Source organism: Drosophila sulfurigaster, chromosome 3 (assembly GCF_023558435.1).
Source record: "Drosophila sulfurigaster albostrigata strain 15112-1811.04 chromosome 3, ASM2355843v2, whole genome shotgun sequence".
NCBI lineage: Eukaryota > Metazoa > Arthropoda > Insecta > Diptera > Drosophilidae > Drosophila > Drosophila sulfurigaster.
The window spans coordinates 50,846,615-50,866,386 of record NC_084883.1 but is presented as its reverse complement, the minus strand read 5'-3'; the positions used below and the strand labels follow the sequence as shown (position 1 = coordinate 50,866,386).

The window sequence follows — 19,772 nt, the reverse complement described above, 5'->3', positions numbered from 1 at the left end:
GGGAACTAGGCAAAATTGCAACAGTCTGTTGAAAATCTGAACAACGTTGCGCTCATGTCCTTCTTCGTCTTCGTCGTCGTCGACGTCGTCTCGGTGAAATTATAAACAATTAATTTATAATCTAAATATACATAATTCATGATACGAATTAAACTATTAAACTTGTTGTTGTCTAATACTAAATTATCGTACATTAAACTATATATAAGTATGTATATATTTATATATATTACGATTTGTATGCAATTTGTCATCTTCGTTCTTGCTCTCTTTACTTTACTCTTTGCTACTTGTACATACATACTGTAGTCGTACTTATTTAAGTATATATTTATATTTAGCTTAGTTTTTGTTTTGCGCTAAAACCTACTGGAAATGTGTCAAGTATTTGTTTGCATTTGCTTTTTATTTTCGTTTTGAGCTACACTCTCGTACAGGATAATAAATGTAACTAATAAACGGAGAGAAGGAATAGCCGTTGTTTACGTTGTTGTTGTTGTTGTTGTTGATCTTGATTTCTTGAAGCGTGCAAAGATTTGAAAATGTTGAACTCGACTGAACTGCTTATCGAATCATCTATCTACGTTCTTGGGTCTTTATTCATTTAGTTTTTCTTTTATGTTTTGTTTTGGCAATTTATTTGATAAATCTCTACACAATAGTTAATTTGCTAAATTCTATAAATATATTATAGTATGCTACTCGTACTTAATATGGACTTTTTGAAAAAACTTTACACGCGCCAAGCGCTAAACCTTTGCATATGTGTTAAATTTGTTGTTTGCTTGTGAAGCTAGCGTCGCCTTAGCAAGAGAGATGTTAACAACAGCTGGTTAACAGAGCGCTGTTAACCGAAACAATAGCGATAACGATAACGATGAACGCAAGTTTTTCAAATTTAAATGCCAACGAAAACGGAAATGTAGCTGGCGGAAATTAAATTCCATGATATCTCTGGTATGTGGACTAGGCGTGTGTTAGACATAAGTAATATGAGTATATAGCTAGATATGTATACATACACGCTATATACGAACATATACTGTACGTTGTAAGCTCATAAATACACAATAATATTATTAATTAGTTAATTAATTAATAATAAAAACTCTTACCAAATGTTTTTAGCTTATTAACTATTATAATGAATATGTCTTTCAACTTGTCAGTGTTTGTTTTTGTTTTGTTTTGTTGGTTGCAGATGTTGTTTTTAGTAGTTGCTGTTGTTTAATATTGTTGTTGGTGGTGGAGATGTTGAATGGTTTGGTATTAGTTGGTGTTGTTGTTGTTGTGGAGATGGAGAGTATTTTGTTTGGTGCGCATCGCCCAGAGCGGTCCATAAATATGCAACTATGTGGCCAAGGGGACAAGTACGGTTCAGTTATTGGGCATATTGTATTATGATTTCTTTTTTTCTTCACTTTTTGGTTTTTGATTTTCAAATGACACAAGATGCGATTTACAACCAATTTATACTTGAAAATTTAACGGCTCTAGTCATCTGGGTCCAACCCGATTAGCTCCGCTTGCAATCTGCCCTTAGTCTTACAGCAAATTGTTAAGCAAAATACTCTCAACGCAATGCGAAATTGCGGCGACATGCCGGTCATAATCACAATTTTCCAAAATGAATTCAATATACCAATCCAAACGACTGCGAAATTGATAAGAGTACTTTGGATAACCTCGCCCGTGACCACCTCATAGAGACGCAACAATATCCATGGCAGCCAGGACATCCAGAATGCAAAGACTAATGCGAATGACATCATATGACTAGGGTTCGATAAATTTTCAGCCAATGCAGTTGCATATTCTTTATCATGTATGGGCTCGCCGGACCTAATTTTGCGCATCATCACAAATATGTAGCCGTAGTTGTGTACTATCGATATGAGGCTGGGACCTAATACTAATATCGCCAATGTGGCACTATATGCCGCCATATTGCCCCAATCCAGCATGCAAATGTGCGTCACATTGTTCTCGATGGGCTGTGAATAGCCCAGAATTGGTGGACAGCAAAGTAATGCTGCCGATATCCATGTGAAGACCATCCAGCATTGGCAGCTATCAAAAAACGATAAGCCTGTTAATCGAACTATCGATAACTAACGTGCTTTTGCTTACCGCGTTTTCGTTTGCACCGTTTCATAGCGCAACGGTTTGCGTACGGCCAAATAACGATCCACCGATATCCACATGAAGGTGTAAACGGACACAGCCCACAGTGTGACCTCCAGATAGCCGGTGAAACGGCACACGATATCGCCGTACACCCATTCGCCCCTCAGGGCGGGGTAAACGGAGAAGGGCACCACGAGTAGACCGCATAGCAAGTCGGCGATTGCTAGCGATAGCAGATAATAGTTAATAACCTCCGTGGGACCTGCGAGTGTGGATTGTAAGTTAGTGTTAGAGTATAAAAACAAGTAAGAAAGTTACAGTCGAGTGTGCTCGACTGTGAGATACCCGCTACCCATTTTTAATAAGCAAAATATTGCGGTATTATTTTCAAAATATACCGAAAATACTAAAAATACTAAAAATATACCAAATGGTATACTTGGTATATCGATACAGCACACCATTCAAAATATACCATAGACGGCACTATGTGCCAGATTGTCAGCCAAAGCAACTCAGACCCCTAGTAAGAAGGCGTTTTTGCCCATACAAAAGTATTTCTTTAATAACAAATGCAACCAAATTTTCAGGAATCATAACTACTATAGTAATTATAGTATATACCAAAATTCGCAACTCTAGCTTTAAAACTACCCTTGTTATTCGACTTTTTTGATTTGCGTGGGCGGAAGTGGGCGTGGCAAAAATTTGAAACAAACTTGATTTGCGTGCAAACATAACAAATGCTGTCGAAAAAAAATTATAGCTCTATCTCTTATAGTCTCTGAGATCCAGTGTTTCATACGGACGGACGGACAGACGGACATGGCTAGATCGTCTCGGCTGTTGACGCTGATCAAGAATATATATACTTTATAGGGTCGGAGATGCCTCCTTCTACCTGTTACATACATTTCCTGCCGGCACAAAGTTATAATACCCTTCTACCCTATGGGTAGCGGGTATAATTAATCGATTAATCGATAGTTTACCTTTAAAGTTGGCATAGGTGGCGATGATCAGCAGATTGGACAACACGATCGCCACGCCCAGTATGGAGATGAGTACGGCTTTGGTGAGGTTCTCCACTTTCGAAATATCCTGCAGGTGGCTCATTTCCGGCATTTTTCTGGCCACTGCAAGTGAAAGCGCTCTGGCTTAAGGTTATGCAAAGGCCGACAGGCTCAATTGTACCTCACTTCCGGTCATGACGCCCTGCACTCGAATGTGTGTCAGTAAATGTGCTCGGTCTGCCTGTGTGTGTTGGTGTGTTTCTACGTGTGTGAGTGTGTTTCAGAGTTTTGGCGTGGTGTGGCGCCCTCTATTGTGCAATAGGCAAACTGCACACGCGAAGGTCGTCGTCGAGTCAGCGTCGCCGTCGCTGCAGCACCTTGAGCTCGCCAAATTTGTATAAATTTGTGTTGCCTGCTTTTAGGCTGGCGCTAAGCCAAGACCTGCAATTCGATTGTAGTTGTTGTTCTTGTTGTTGCTGCTGCTTTTGTTGTTACTCTTGTTGTTGGGGGGCTGCGGTTAAGGTTAAGGATAATGTTTGCTATTTGTTTTGCCAAGTCGCATGTGTTAGAAGCTCGTTTAAAACTTTCGTTTAAAATGTGTTTTACCTTTAAAAACTACTAATAGACAATTTCATTTAGTTCATTTCGTTTAGGTTTCAATTTAACTTGTAGTATTTTAGTATTTTTTTGTTTTTGTTTGGTATTAAATTCACAACGCTTTTTTGCTAAATTTTAATAAAATTTTGTTAATATCTTTAAACTGTTCGTTTTAATGCTCGCTTTAATGCTACTAAAAAGTTTTGAATATATTTTCTATATATTATATATATATCTGTATATATATGTCTGCAATATATATTGTATATTGTTTGTTGCTTCTAAATTTGTTGACTAAGTTTTAAGTTTTTCTTTTTTTTGAAATTTAAAAATTACACATTTCGAACTTTTAAGTGGAAGAATAATGATTACAATTATTTAGTTTTAATTTTTAGATTTACTTTGTTAATTTTTAGTTGCTATTTAAATATTTATGAATACGTTGTCGCGATCTTCTGCTAATGCCTTTTCTTCTACTTTTAATTATATAAATATATAATCAGAGCACAGCACAAAATTATTTTTAAATATTTTACTTTGTTTTTTTTTTGTTTGTTTGAAATATTTCGTAAGGCTTTTGATGTGCTACGTTTTTAAGTTTAAAATATTTGACTAAATCGTTTTTATATTTTTTGGGTTTTTGTTTTTTTTCGCTGTGTTGTGATTGTGATTATCCTTTTGCTTTGTAAATTCTGGCTGTATTTTGTTGCTGTTGTTGTTTGGTGTTATTTGCTCTAGCTGCTTCTCATCTATTTGTTGTTGTTGCTGTTGTTGTCAGTTTAAGCTAATTGTGCGCATCTGTAAAAATAACACAAGAAATCATTTATTTATATAACAATCGATAAATGGTAGAAGAGAGCGTTTCCCCCCTCCACCCCTCCCCACCCCTTTTTCTTTGCCCCGTTTTGGCTTTCAATAAATTATTACGTGGCTGGCGACAAAAGCCTTTTAGCTGCATAAATGCTTTACATAAGCGTGCTTATCCTTTCGTCCTGCCAGTGGCACTTTAGCTTTTTGTGTGTCACCTCCCCCACCTAGTTGCACCCCCTCGCAACCACCCCCGCATCTGATGGTTCTGCTGCTGACCCACTTTAGATTGTGCACTTGACACAGTTTGAGAGCCATCGCAGTGACAGCCTCAAGTGACATTGACTGCACAACAATTGTGCCAATGGCTGTCAAACTGCAATTAGCTTCAGCTCAAATTGAAATGTTACAGCTGCTTCGTCTTCTTAGACGAACTGAGTTGATGTCACAATTACACCAACTATTTATGCAATAATTATGCGCGCTTTGCGTAATTGAATTTCAATTACAAAATTTGCATTTACTTTGCTGTTGAATTGCATAAAAATGAAAGCGAAAAGAAACTTTGCTTAATAATATTTTAATGGAAATATTTAAGCAATATTAGATGCTACTTAAAGAGCTTAAGTGTTGACCTTTACTCATATATAATTTAATTCAAAATTGAAAATAATTATTAGAATTTACCTTGCTGTTAACTTGAGCGAAAAGTTAGTGAAAAGAAGCTTTACTCAATAATATTTAAAATAAATAATAATATACATTTTATTTATAATATTTTTGTAATATTAAAGAGCAGCTTAAAGAGCTATAGTCATGACTTTATTCTATAGAATTTAATTATAGATTTAAAACAATAATTAACTTTGCTCAATAATATTTAAAACATATTTATTTAAGAAATATTTAAGGCATCCTTAAAGACCTTCAAGAATACAGTTTGTACTACAGATTTTAACTTGATTATGAAATTAATAATGAATAATATAATAAAAAAATAAATTAAATATAAATAAAATAAATTGAGTAATTAAATCTCTTGTTTTTATTTCATTTTGTAATTTAGTAATTCTAAATTACTAATATTAGTAAATTAATAATTAATATTGAAAATTCACATATTATTTAAGTTTCAAAATAAAGAACAATTTTATGTAATATTTTTTTTTTTTGAATGCAATTGTTTTTTTCTTTACGATTTTTACAGTTATGCATATTTCACAGAAAACATCGATGTTCATATCCGTTTACGTTTTGGAAATATAACATATAAAATATAAATAACATCGATGCCTCGCCTAACTTTATTACAAAACAAAATATCGGAAAACATCGTCCAAAAAGTATTGTACTTAGAAATTCGTAATATTTTAAAAATAAACTTCTTCATTCTATTAAAATATTCGAAACAAAAAGCTTCATTAGAATTCCTTTTCCTTTTGTTTAATATTTTTTTGATCATATAAAAACATTGTAAAATTATGATGTCAAACATCGAGGTAGCACTTAACATCGACATCAACGAAAACATCGCTATAAAAAATATCGTTGTTCATTGCATCGAAGTTTTCAGCTTCACTAATTTGTGCTGCTTAAAATGTAAATTAATGTTTGAGTCTCATAAATATTAAATATAGTTATTAATCATGTAAATTTTGTTCACACTTTTATTTTACATTGTTGTAAAACATTAAATTACACTCATTTATCGAGAGCTTATGCTCTGATATGCTGTCAAACTGTTGCGCAGCGCTTTTCCAACTGTGACTCTCAAACTGCGGTTATCAAACTGGTCACCTTTGGTCTGTGTCTGTTTGACTTGCGTTATTGATGCTTAGTGCTTTTTGCAATCGATCAACTATCAAGCAGCCCTACAGATGCCCCGCCCCCCGCCTTCACTAAGTTGGTTTACCTCATCAGCATCATTGGCGACGTCATCGCGTCATTTGCCACGCAGACGAAGGCAAACAAAAGCCGGAAAGCATTATCAAATGCCATTAGAGAAGCAGCGGGAGATGACTGCAAGGGAGGAGAGGGAGGGGGGTGTGCAGAGGTCAATGGGGTAACTGTGACTGTAACAAGTTTGTCTCTCGCTTGACTTTGTAATTTAATTAATGCTAACGTCGCAATGGTTTGGCAGCCGACAGGTGATAAATAACAATGAATTGCATTTGCTTTCATCTCTTTCACACATTCCCTCCCTCTCTCTCTGCTGTCAATCATTGCGTAAGCGCGTGCAGTTGATGTCGGGGGCGTGGCTGAGCGAAAGTGGGCGGCGATTGTGGTGCGGAAAACGTCATTTGTGCAAATGGTTTCATGGCGCCGCCATCAAGTCGCCACTGAGAACAGAGAACAGAGAGAGACTCGGGCTTGGGCCTGGAACTGGCAATTACAGTGAAATAACTGTTATTGCTGCCAACTTAACCGTAGCGTCGATTTGTGCCACACATAATGAGGCACAAGGCTGAGCCACCTCCCTCTTCCCCTCCCCATTGGGGACATGTGAGAAATGAGAAATGAGTTCAGCGAACTCATCAACAAAAAAGTAGAAACAATGCCAACGAAAAAAATCAATAAGCACGTGAATCTTTTTGATGATTAATTATGAATAATACAATTATTGTTGTTGTTGTTGCCTCAACTGCTGCTGCGAAATAAGTCTTGAGGTTGATGAGATTTTGATTATGGCAACGCAATAATTCACTTGAGTGAAATGTGGACAGAATTGAAACAAATGTTGCCCCATTTTGGTGGCAGCTGTTACGTAGATAGACGCTTATGTATTCATGTGATGGCTCAATAAGACATACAACAATAATAATACACACACATGAAAGTATAACTACAGTTAAATGCTATGTGTGTGTAGTGTATATATTTGTGATTACAGTGTGGGGCAAATAAAGGGGTTTGAATTATTCTGAGAAACTCAGAAAGACAGGAACTATAAATACGTAAATAATTAACGATTGTCTAGAAATTATTATGAAGAAGTAATATATAATATTAGTTTAGAATTATAATATAAAATATTTATAATACAATATTTATTGTAAAGAGTTCAATCCCTTAGAAATATACCATTTCATATGAACAGTGGATTGCCAATATTTTTATATATACACTTTTTTTACTTAAAAAGCTACAATAAATATTTTTGTTCATTATATTTTGGCTAACAAAATAAATAACTGAATTTAAACAATCAACGGCCATTGTTAGATAGATTGCTAATAAAGTATACATTAAAAAATTATATGCATAACGGGCATAGTTTAGTTAAACGTAACGAAATATAAAGATTCACTAGAAAAACTGAAATTTTCGGGAATTCTAATTTGCGAGCTTTTCCTTTATTTAAATTTTTACTAAAATTTAATAATAGTGGGCAGCAATCTCACAATCCTATTTTTCCTATTCAATATCTTTAATTATCTTCTCAATAATCAGTCTTATCTGAACTCCTTGTAGTGGTTAAGGTAGCTTTAACAATTATCAGCCACTTTCCAACTGCAACATCAGCACTGCACTTTAAAATTTTCAAACTGCGCTTAAAATTTCTGCCTTGTTGGTATCAGAATACATGTAAGGGAAAACAATTTAAAGGAATATTATAGATCAAAAACATATTGAAATATATTTAAATACAGAACCTTAATAATAAAAGCATATTAAAGCAGTTTAGCAATTTTAACTGTTATTAGTTCTTTTAAACTGTAGCATAATCAGCAGTGCAATTTGGAGTTTAAATGCAACAAACTGCACCTAAAAGTAGGCAACATAAAGTGTAAATAACTTGTTGTGCATTAATATTGCAATTCCTGACTTTTAGGTAAAGAAAACACGTAAGGAAAACGAATTCAAAAGGCACATATATCTAAAATTCATTGAAATATTTCTCAACAGAAAACCTTAATAATTATGACATATACAAGAAGTTGCAGTTCAAGCACTTAAACCCATAATAAGTTGTTTTAAAACTGCAGCATCATCAACAAACAAGTTTGGGGACATTAATTCTGAACTATCTGCTAGATAGCAAGATAGAAATATAGTCAATAATATGAATTTTTTCGAATAAAACTTTAACTAATAACCTTACATTTTAAATTAGTTGCAGTTTCAGAAACTGAACCCGTTATCAGTTGCTTTAAAACTGCAGCATCATCAGCAGTGCATTTTTATACTGCACCTAAAAGTAGGCAACATAAATTGCAAGCAACTTTTGATGCATTATTACTGCAAATTATGCCTTGTAGGTAGCAGGACACATGAAATGAAAATAATCTAAAACAAATTGGAATATTTTTAAACGCAAAAACCTGATAATAATGGTATATAGTAACATAACTATACTTATTACTGAATCATTTGTCTTTCGGTTCAGTAAAAATAAAATCTAAATCAAAGGGAATACTATATATGAGGAATAATTTGAAATATTATGAAACTAAGTAAAAATAATAGCCATTCATTTGAATCCAGCAGTTTAAGCAGTTGAACGCGTTATCAGTTGCTTTGAAACTGCAGCATCATCAACAGTGCAACCTAAAAGTAGGCTACACAAACTGCAAACAAGTTTTGAGCTCTCGCTTTGTTCACAGATTTATGAATGCGCCCACAACTTTGTGAGCACAAACAAAGCGCAAAAAACTTTATCGCTTCTAGACAAATGCACAGTGCTGTACGTGAGCAAGAGAGAAGAGTTACATAGTATGTGTAGGTGCGTTAGGCATGTGTGTGTGTGTGTGTGTGTGTGTGTGTGTGGCATTTGTGGGCTGCGCTTGTAGATTTCATTTGAAGCCATAAAATATGTATCGCATGCGTGTTTATGGCGCAACACACAAAGTCTCGCATAGAGGCGGAGAGCACAGATACCGGGATACATGTGTGAATGTCGAGTTGAGGCGAGGGGAGAGGAGTGGAGAGTCGAGAGGGGAGTTGCCACATGCGACGATGACGATGACGGTGATGGCACAGAGCAACGTCAAGTGATTTACAAAGCCACGAGCGACGTCGTCGTCGTCGTCGCTTTGGGGGGCTGCCATAAAATCATATTTAAATGCCCGGCCAGGTGGCTAGGGTGTCCTTACTGAGAGTGAAAGCAGCGGGAGAGAGAGAGAGGGGCGGGGGTGCGCTAAAAATACGGGCAAAATGCGAAGGCCAAGGCGAGTGCATGCTAAAAAAAGGATACTCAGTTGATGACGTTGGCGCGACAAGGCAAAACCGAAGGCAAGGCAAGGCTGCTGCAGATGAAAGGACAAGAAGGGGGGGAGGGGGAAGCTGCCACGTCATCGGAGCAGGCTTATATAAGCATGACCTCAGAGTGTCAGAGCAGCCCGCTGCTGCTGCTTGTTGTCTGCCTTTTGTTACCTTTCTTGCTTGCTTGCTTTTTTTTGCCGCATCTATTTTTAATGCTGTTTATTTTTAGGCACAATGCGAAGTCAACTTCTGAGCTCACAGTTTAGTACAGTTTACTATTCGGGTTTTTTTTCTTGCTTTGCATAATTAATAGTCTCGCATATGGCGACAACTCACTCGCAGCGCACAGCAAATAAAGTGACTTAAGAACTTTGCAAAACTGGCAACTGGCAACTTCAAGCATAGAAGCTGCATTGCCAGCCAGCGGCCTGTTGCATGAAACTTGGCTAAAAAGTTTCGCGACGCCAGCGAATGCAATTAATAAATGCAAATTTTAAAGTGAGCCAAGGCGAAAGAACTTTTCTTTTGGCTGTTGTGGAAAGAGCGAGAGTAGTGCCTGAAATATCGCAATCATTTTTCATGGCGTGCACATTTTAGCTTAAATAGAGGAATGACATTTTTACTAAGTGATTTTTCAAGCTGCATATTATTTTTTTAAAGCATTAATGGTATGAAACTTGTATGACCTTTTATTTATATATGTATGTATATTATTATTACTATGTTAATCTCTTCTTAATTAAATTTGCAATTATTTTTATATTATCGAAATGCATTACAAAAGTTTTTAAGGCTTTAATGGGAATAAATTATATGAAGCTTGAAGCTTCATTCCTTCCACCCAAGCAAATCGACAAAGGTTGAATAACAAGCGTAAATGTGGTCTAGGCAATAATAACTGTTCTACTTATGATTTCTGAAAAGTTGATTACGATCGGATACAAATTGTACAAGTTATTTAAGAAATACTTCTGTATGACAAATAACGCCTGCTGTGATCGAGTTTGACAGGCTGACAATCTGGTATATTTTGCACTATATGGTATATTTTGAATGTATATTTTAGTATTTTTGGGGTAGCAGTTATTTTGGATGATAATCTGGTATATTTTGAATGTTTCATTAGAAATATTTTAGTATTTTTGTGGCCACCTTGACTGACAATCTGGAATATTTTACCCTATATTGTATAGTTTGAAAGTAGTATCATATCAATATACCAATTACAGAAGTCGCATTAGTATTTTTACGGTAGTAGTTACTTTGGATGACAATCTGGTATATTTTGAATGTACCATTTGAAATATTTTAGTATTTTTGCAGTCACTTTGACTGACAAATCGGTATATTTCTAACATTATGGTATATTTTGAATGTATTACAATATACCAAATATAGACGTTGATATATTTTTGTAGTTTTGCAATATATTAATTTAACATAATTTAAGAATAATACCGTTTTGGTTTTATTTGAACACACTCGACTGTAGCTTTTATTATTTGTTATATATAAACCTTTTATTTTATATTAACTTTTTCCTATTTATCAATACATTAAATGTAAAAAATGTAAGGTTAAACTGTTTTTTATTTAAGTGCTGAAACTATGTTCGAAGCTATTTATATTTTCAACTGTGTTTCATGAATGTAAATAAAATAAAAATACATTTGAATACGAATAATACGTTAAATTAAGAAAATAGTTGCTATACAGAAACTTTTGTTATGAACAAAATATAGTATTTCATTTATCTTTTTTGACATTATTAATCATGGATCAATTTTGGTTAAAGTCTAATGTGAAACTTAAAAATTAACTTTATTCACTTTTGGGAATGTTTTAAATGAAACTTGTATACATTATTATTATTATTAAGATTGTGATATTATATTTTTTAAGTGAAATTTTTATATTTGTGATTACTATTAAAGTAAAATTGTTTTTCTTTATAACAAAAAATATATAGCAATGCAAATTATATGAACTGAAATTAAGAACTACTTTTTATGTGCTGACTCTTATTTATTTAATTTAATTAATTTGCATAAACTCCTATATGTATTTTGATTAGTTGCCAAGAGCAAAAACTTTTATTATCTTTTTCGGCTGTTTGTGGGGCTCGACGCTAAACGCACGTGTTGTCAACTTATTGTTGTTAATTTTGTTGTCCGTTCGTCGTTGTCGTTGTTCTTTTTGTTTTTTTGGGGGCAGGTCATAAACTCAGTCGACTGCCCAAACCAAGCGCGCCATTAAAATGTATATGGTGTCACACACCCTTACACATGGAACATGGAACATGGCGTATACGTAATATTTTCATTTGGCCCAATTCTGGGTTGAGTTCGTTGTGTTTGGTTTGCTTTGATGGCTGATGGTGGTGGTGGTGGCCAAGGACACGCGCAGCGCCTTGGCGACGCACCCGTGTTTAGTTTTATATCGTTTTATTCCCCTTTTGCAGTTTTATTATTATTATTTTTTGCTTTTGCTTTTTCAGTTGACTTTGATTTCCCTAGAAACATTTTGGTTGAGTTTTTCGAGCAAGCAAGTTGATAGTGGATGAAGCTGACAAATGTTATAAATTACTTTTGACGAAGGACGCGCTTAATGTGCTCAGCTGCTGCATCCTTGTCGTCATTGGCAACGCGTCGTATGCGTAATAAATACAACTTGCGCTAAGGCTAAGGACAGTTGTGCGCTTGATACCGGCAGAAACACATATACTAATATATTCACACACATACTAATACACACACACATTGACACACTTAGACAGTCAATCAATAAACGGAAAACAACAACAAGAGTTGCTTCAATGCTGCAACTTGACATTCAGCAGTCGCAGCCATCATCGGCCAAAGCCAAAGTCGAAGCCAGTTGCAGTGTGCTCAGTGGCTCAATCAATATGTCAATGCATCAATTTGCCAGTCTACAGTTGCAACTCTTGTGTGTGTTTATTTGTTGCTGTTATTTGCCAATTGATTGATAAGGCGGCAGGCAACGAAGCAACGCGAAGCGACATCGAGGTTGAGGTTGAGGCAAGCCGCTCGCTGTTTTTCGATGTCAGCTGTGCGCTGAATGGCAATAGGAATACAGTTATATATAGCCACGAAAGTGAGAGAGAGTGAATGAGAGAGGGAGAGAGAGTGACTGAGAGTGACAGAGAGAGTGACTGTGTAAACAAGGAAGAGCGTGGCAGCTCAAGTGAACAGAAAGAGAGAGCGAGGGGAGAGAATTCGAGCTCAAGCTCGCAACATCATCCTTGTGACTTGTATTTCATTTGCAATTTATTGGCTCGTTGTTGAAGCTGCTGCAGCAAGTGTGGCGTGGCAGCATGTGGCAATTGTTTGGCGCACTGTTTGACATTCAACCAATTTGCAACAACTGCAGGCGCAAAACAATAACTGAAATACTAATTCCAACATTCGATACTTTACACAGAGAGAAAGACATGTAGATTGAGAAGTAACTCTTATAAAAAACTATTTACAAGATTTTTAGGATGAGAAATTCTTAATTTAAAGTTTGATATCTACTATCTATCTACCTATTAACAGCAAATCAAGTCGGTATTATTCTTAAAATATATTAAATGAATATACCGTAAGTATACTAAAAATATGTCCAATGCTATATTTGGTATATTTATATACTACTACATTAAAAATGTACCATAAAGTGCAAAATATACCGGTCTGACAGCCAAAGCTACATTCCAAATATACCATAGAGTAGAAAATATACCAGCATCTCAGGCTTAGGTACTAAGATCTTTAGTAAGTATCCATACAAAAGTATTTCCTAAATAAGTTCTGCAATTTTTATCTGATCGCAACCAAATGATCAGGAATCATAAAAACTATAGTTAGTATTGAGTGTACTAGCTTCAACATTTTTGTTTTTATTCGTTTTTTATCAATTTGCAGAGGTGGAAGTGGGCGTGACTAAAATTTGAAGCAATATTGATTTATGACTCTATGACTCTGATCAAAAATATATATACTTTTTAGGGTCGGAGATGCCTCTTTCTGCCTGTTACATGTATTTCCTGGAGGTACAAAGTTAACATATAATACCTTTCTACCCTATACTGTGTGTATAAAAATCTAGATTCAAAAATTTATCGCAAACTTTGTTTTAAGATTTTTACGATCTTATATGTTGAAAAATTCTTAAATTAAGCTTCGGTCTTCAATCATCATTTAAAAAAATCAAAAAGCTTTTAAATTCATTAATTTTGATCTTGTTTTTTTTTAAACGTTTGATCTTGATGATTTTGATTTCTTGTTTCAGTTTTTATATTTTTCCATTCTTGAAAAAGTAATATAGTCTTAAATTTAAAAAATGGGCTATCTAGAATGTAATGTAGAATATTGATCTTTATTTAAGAGTTTATCTTCTTTGCTCAAATTGGACATCGTAGTATAATATTTATTTTTGGTGTTAGCTTTTTTTTGTATTTATACTTTTTTTATAAGTTTTTGCTTCTGTGTACTTTTGTCCCTTTTTACTCATCGCTCGGCCATTAAAGCCAATTAGTTTTGGGCTTAAAGTGCCACACCCACAACAAATACAAATAGTTGCCCGCCCCCCGAAAATTGTGTGACATACTCATAGACTCAGTCTATGCTTGGGCATGTCTATTGTCAGTTAAGAGCGCGATTTGTGTGCCCGGAAAGGCGTCAAGAGATGGACACACAAACACACTCACACACAGCTAAATGAAACTTTCACTGATTGCCAAAGTCCGGTTGGGAAAGGGAAACAAGACGAAGGAGGGAGAAGGGGAGAAGGGGGAGTGTGAGTGATTGGGAGGCGTTGTCAATGTGCCACAGCTGACGTCGTCGTTTATTTTTCGGTACGGATTTTAAATGTTTTCAGCGTAATTTCGGGTGTGTGTGACTAGGGGAAAGATACTAAATGGAAATGAAAAGAAAAGTTCAAAGTGAAGATTGCATAGATAAGTGTCACGACAAATTTACTATATTAAATATTCCAGCAAAGCATTTTTAATTGTTATGAACATTTTACATAAATGGTAAAGTTACTTGAAATCAATTCAATTTGTAATGGTAAGAAATAACTTAAAATATAATATTGTATAAAAAAGTGTATACTATAGTTTTTATTGTTTTATTTTTAACAATTGAAATTTAAAACTGTTTGATCTAGATTTAAGATTTTTCCCTCTTGGTTTAATTTAAAGATTTTTCCATTTTTGTAGGATTATAATCTAAATTTTCAAGATTCGGAAATCTATTTATTTTGTTAAATTTCGATCTAGATTTAAAAATAAACCTTCATGGTTAAATTTTGACTTTAAGATTTTATTCTTGATTTTAATACGTTTTTCTTTCTGTATTGCTGAAGCAGAAAGTGTTAATTATTTTGTACATTTGTATGTTAAAGTTTAGAACTTGAAATCAATTGAATTTCTAAAAGTTTACTAAGAAAAAAACTTGAAAAATGATGAACAGCTGCGTCATCTTAAATCTGGTTAAATTCATATAAATTACCTAAGGAAATACTTGATATATTATAGAGAGCTGAGGCATTCCTAAAGCTATTGAATCGCTTAACAATTCTGTAAATGATTCTGAGCTTTGAGCTAAGAAAAATTCTGAAATATTACAGAGAAATGATTCACTCTTAAAGCCGTTTAATTGCTTAAGAATTCATTAAAATGATTCATCTTGTTTCTATAGAATATTCAGAATTTAACTAAACTGCTTTTATATTGCTTGTAAATTAAACATTTAAAATAAATAGCTCAACTAATTAACATTCTTAGTTCTTTTGTAGAGCATTCAAGAGTCGTTAAGTTTGTTATGTCGAATTTATACTGCGGGCCATAAAAGCCAAATGTTGATACATATATTATATAAAAGAATTTTGGCACATTTTCTATACCCTAGAGCGGAGAGTATTTTAATTTATTAGTGCTATGAAGCAGACATTTCCGATTCTATGAAATCTATCTATATAACTTTATATGATGTCATTATATTTTTTCAAGTGAGTCAGCTGTCGAGTCATTTGTAAAATTCAAATTATACATAAATACTGCTATTGAGAATTAAGAAAATCGAATTGCAAATTTGATTGTTTATGTAATAAATTATGAATTTAGAAAAAGGAATTTGTAATATAGAATGATTATAGATATAAAAATATAAAATATAAATATAGTAAGCAATGAAAAATACTGTGAACTTTTTTAATTATAAATACGTAAATTAAAAAGTATTTAGAATTGTTCTTAGTTCTTTTTTCTTAGGTTTTATAATGGAAGTACACAAAATTCAAATCGAAATAAAAAATACTTTAAAAGCTTTAAAAATAAATGTTCTAAAAAATGAAAAAAAAAACATTGTAAAGTTTTTATTTGGAAATGTATTCAAATTTCTTGTTATTTTCTTTACAGATTTTTTTTTAAGGAAACTACAAAAATTATAAAACAAATTTAAAATTTAAGTTGTCATTAAAAATAAAAAATAATTTTATTTTTGCAAATATAAATATCAAAATATATAAATATAAATATTGTAAAAAGCGAAACCACATTCACACTTTCCTATCTGTAAATAATTTTACTTTAAATGCATTTAATCTTCTGGAAATACAAAAATAAACTATATACTTTATTTTGGATCAGAACTTTTACCAAATACTTTTGTTTGTATTAGTAAAATATATTCACATAATTGTAAGTGTATTCACACTTCGTTCACATTACAAAAAGTAGGAATTCTTTTTCGCTTTCAGTTTTCAGATACTTTTATGTTTATATTTAGCTCTGCAGTTGTTGTTATGCTTTGTTGTTGTTTTTCGCTTTTCCATATAACATATTTATGTATTATTTAGTATTTTTTTTTTGGTTATTCGCTTTTGTTTGTTGTTAAACTGTGGCCGCAATGCGTATTCACTCTTACTTTCTAATTTCATTGCGGCTTTCAGCTTAGTGATAACAGATGTTTTGTGGGGCATGGCATGGGGCATGTGGCATGGGAACTCGCAGTGGACACGCGATGCGGGGCAGCGCAACACACGTTGCGGCCATAAATCTTGGCGTAGGCGACACATAAATAGACCGACATAATATATAATATATATGTACGTAGTATAAACATATATGCTATTACTTTTTGATGCCATTGTTAAAGGCAATTTTATCATAATGTGTAGCAATTAAAGTGTATTTGCGATAATTACAAATCAAGGTTGTGTTGCAGCTGGGTTTTTATTTTGTGGCTGTTGCTGCAGCTGGCTAATTGTATACGTGGCAGAAGAAAAGGAAAACAATTACGTGTGTGAGGGAGGGCGAAGGAAATTGTTGAGAATGTTGCACGCGCCATTTGGCATGTAAATTAGACGGCAGCCTTGAAGTATGCAATGGAATTTTGTGTGCTGGACATGGGAAAAATGTTGCATGCAGGCAGCCCAGCCATGTGTAAACTCTGTGTTTGTGTGTGTGTGTGTGGCAAGAGGATGTAATAAAAGAATAAAAAGCAACGGCGATCGGAGGTGCTTGAATTATGCAAAAGCCACAACCACAACAAAGCGACCTTGAAGTAGGCGCAACGCAGCAAATTGCAAGGCGTAATTTGAAGAGCCGACACGACTCAACTTGACTCGACATGACACGACGTGGTTTTGTTTTTTGTTTCTTGTTTCTTTCGACTTCCTCCCCACAGGAGGCCAGGTGTGAAATTTCCCATTGTGTGATCGATAAACTGTCCATGTCTGTGTAATATTATGATACGCGCGCCCTTGAAGGCAAATTTACGACAAAATAAACAAGTTGACGGCAGCCAAAACGGACCTGCAGCAATCCCTTCTAGATAAGCGCAAGGATACGCAAAGCGCAAAAGCAACAGCAAAAAAAAAAAAACGAAAATAATGAACAAGCTAAAAGCGAAAGCAGGCAAAGCTGACGCGTTTTTATGACACAGCAAAAGTTATCGACGGCAGCCAAAAGACAAATTGCCTATAAAACAAAGTACATAAAAAAAAGAGAAACCCGAAAACGAAACGAAATGAAACAAAACGCAAAGGAAATGTGACAAAATGTAACGAAGCGTACAAAAGATACGCATGCAATGCCAAAAACGAATTAGGCGAAGCAAAGCTGCGCTTCAGCATTTGCTAATATTGGATATGCCCGAAAGTATGCTACACAAAAAAACAACAGCTACTAACAAAGCTGCGCTTCGGCAGTCGTCGAATATTGGATATGCTCAAAAGTATGCTACAGAAAAAAAGACAAGTTGAAAGTTCTTAAGCTAGGCGAAATGACATTACACTAAATTGCAAAGTCTGCGCGTGTGAGTGGGAGAGGGAGAGGGCAAGGACGAAAATGAGTATGTGGAACGCAAGTGATAAACTTAAGCTGCTGCCACTGTTGACGCTGGCAGCGCTGCTCTCAAATGAGCTTTTCAATATTTACGCAGCGACTTGCGCTAATCTCAAACTCGATGCTGCCTGCTTGCCAAACATTTTTTTTTGCATTGAGCTTTTCATGCGAATTTTCGTTGTTTGCTCTGCCTATATATTTTTGAAGCACACTCTCAAGCACATCTCTGCTGCAGACGCCGACGCCAACGTCGATGTCGATGTCGACGGCGATGCTGGCAGCGAAGCTTGGCTTTGGCTTTTGTGGCCATTTTGGGGTTGTTTATGTTTTGCTTTGCTGTTTCGCTTTTGTGTTGAGGTAGGATGCGCCCAGAGCTCACACTACTCTACGAGTGTATCTCTATGTGTGTGTGAGTGTATCTGTGTGTGTGTGTATTCTAGGTGTGTCTATTGTTGCAGCCTTTTTGTGGAATTGGAATACTCACCTTTGACTTGAGTTCATCAGAAAAGTTCTCCCAACATTGAGTTTTTGCTGTTTCATTTAATTAAATTTCTTTTTGGTGTTTAGTTGTTGTTGTTGTATATATTTATATAGTATAGTTATTACATTTTGTCTTGAACACTTTGTCTTTATCACTTTGTTTGGCTGCAACGACAAATGACGACAAAAGGAAACTATCAACTGTCTAGCTGCCAGATGTGTAAGCTCTTCTTATTTATGATTACAGACTTAAAACTCCCCGTATTCTCTTGAAGGGAAACTGACTAACTAAGAATTGTATAATGAGAGGGCTTAGTGTATTTTAGTGGCGTCATAGAGCCCAAGCGTCTAATAAATCAATCAAATAATATTTTAATGCATAAGGCATTAAATAATAAAAATCAAAAGCACCAACGATAAGATAGTATCATAAATTTCGAAATTTGTGTGTGTGGAAAAGTTTAGGCAAGAGCTCTAAACACAATTTAGATAAATGTAAATTTTTTTGTTCTCGGGATTTGCAGGGAATAATATTCTTTAGCTATCATTTAATTCGACATTAAAGTATTTTTCACTTTATTTTGCGGCAAACTTTTGTCATTGATTTGGTTGCGAATTAAATTGGGTAATTTTTATTTTTATTGTCGCTACTATTTTCTTTTTAGTTTCAGATTTATTCACGCACGTGGGACACATGCAGCTTTTCTTTTTGTTACTTGTTGGCTTTTCTTTTGCTGCTTAGCCTTCAACACACATACACATGCACATTCACAGCGGACGCACACACTCACACACATATAGGACATGTGCGCAGGTGTGCGCCTTGGATTTTTCAATTATTCACCAGATAATTAAATAAATTTGCATATTTCGCACAGCTGCAGTTGCTTTTAATTACATTCACTAATCCAGCGTTCTATTCGATATTCAATTCACAACATCAAATAAGCTGCAAAAGTTTCCTTTTCTTCGTTTTTTCGCTTTTTTTTTCTTTTTTGGCCAGAAGCGGAACAGCAAGAACTGAAAATTTTGTTTGCTGGCCCCCGCCGTCTGTATGTGTGTGTGTTAGTGTAGGTGTGTGTGTGTGTGTCTGACTGTTTCCAACAACCACTGAACGCGCCCGCGCTGCTGCTACTGCTGCTGCTGCTGCTGCTCGATGCGTGCGTACGTGCAACGCGCTGACTGTCTGACTG

The 19,772-nt window shown here is 34.7% G+C and overlaps 1 protein-coding gene across 6 annotated transcripts; it reads right to left on the bottom strand.

The window, feature by feature from the left end:
- Nucleotides 1–275: 275 nt before the first annotated feature.
- LOC133845787 (G-protein coupled receptor 52) lies at nt 276–19,769 on the bottom strand. Of its 6 annotated transcripts, none has more exons than XM_062280352.1 (5): nt 19,424–19,769; nt 18,584–18,744; nt 3,120–4,535; nt 2,131–2,389; nt 276–2,070 (listed from the first exon to the last, which is right to left on the bottom strand). In XM_062280352.1, exons 3-5 carry the CDS (start codon nt 3,250–3,252, stop codon nt 1,494–1,496), a joined length of 969 nt encoding a protein of 322 aa, XP_062136336.1. In that variant the 5' UTR covers nt 3,253–4,535; nt 18,584–18,744; nt 19,424–19,769; the 3' UTR covers nt 276–1,493. The 6 variants fall into 6 exon arrangements, with proteins under 6 accessions (XP_062136336.1, XP_062136338.1, XP_062136337.1 ...); XM_062280354.1 differs by having other exon boundaries at nt 19,456–19,769; XM_062280353.1 differs by having other exon boundaries at nt 19,478–19,769.
- Nucleotides 19,770–19,772: the final 3 nt, after the last annotated feature.

What these genes read in the sequence shown, in the direction of transcription:
- LOC133845787 (XM_062280352.1), bottom strand. Translation starts at nt 3,252, where the DNA reads ATGCCGGAAATGAGCCACCTGCAGGATATTTCGAAAGTGGAGAACCTC. An exon ending in CACCTATGCCAACTTTAAAG is followed by an intron (nt 2,390 to 3,119) that starts GTAAACTATCGA and finishes CCACACTCGCAG; the next exon opens with GTCCCACGGAGGTTATTAAC. An exon ending in ACGGTGCAAACGAAAACGCG is followed by an intron (nt 2,071 to 2,130) that starts GTAAGCAAAAGC and finishes GTTTTTTGATAG; the next exon opens with CTGCCAATGCTGGATGGTCT.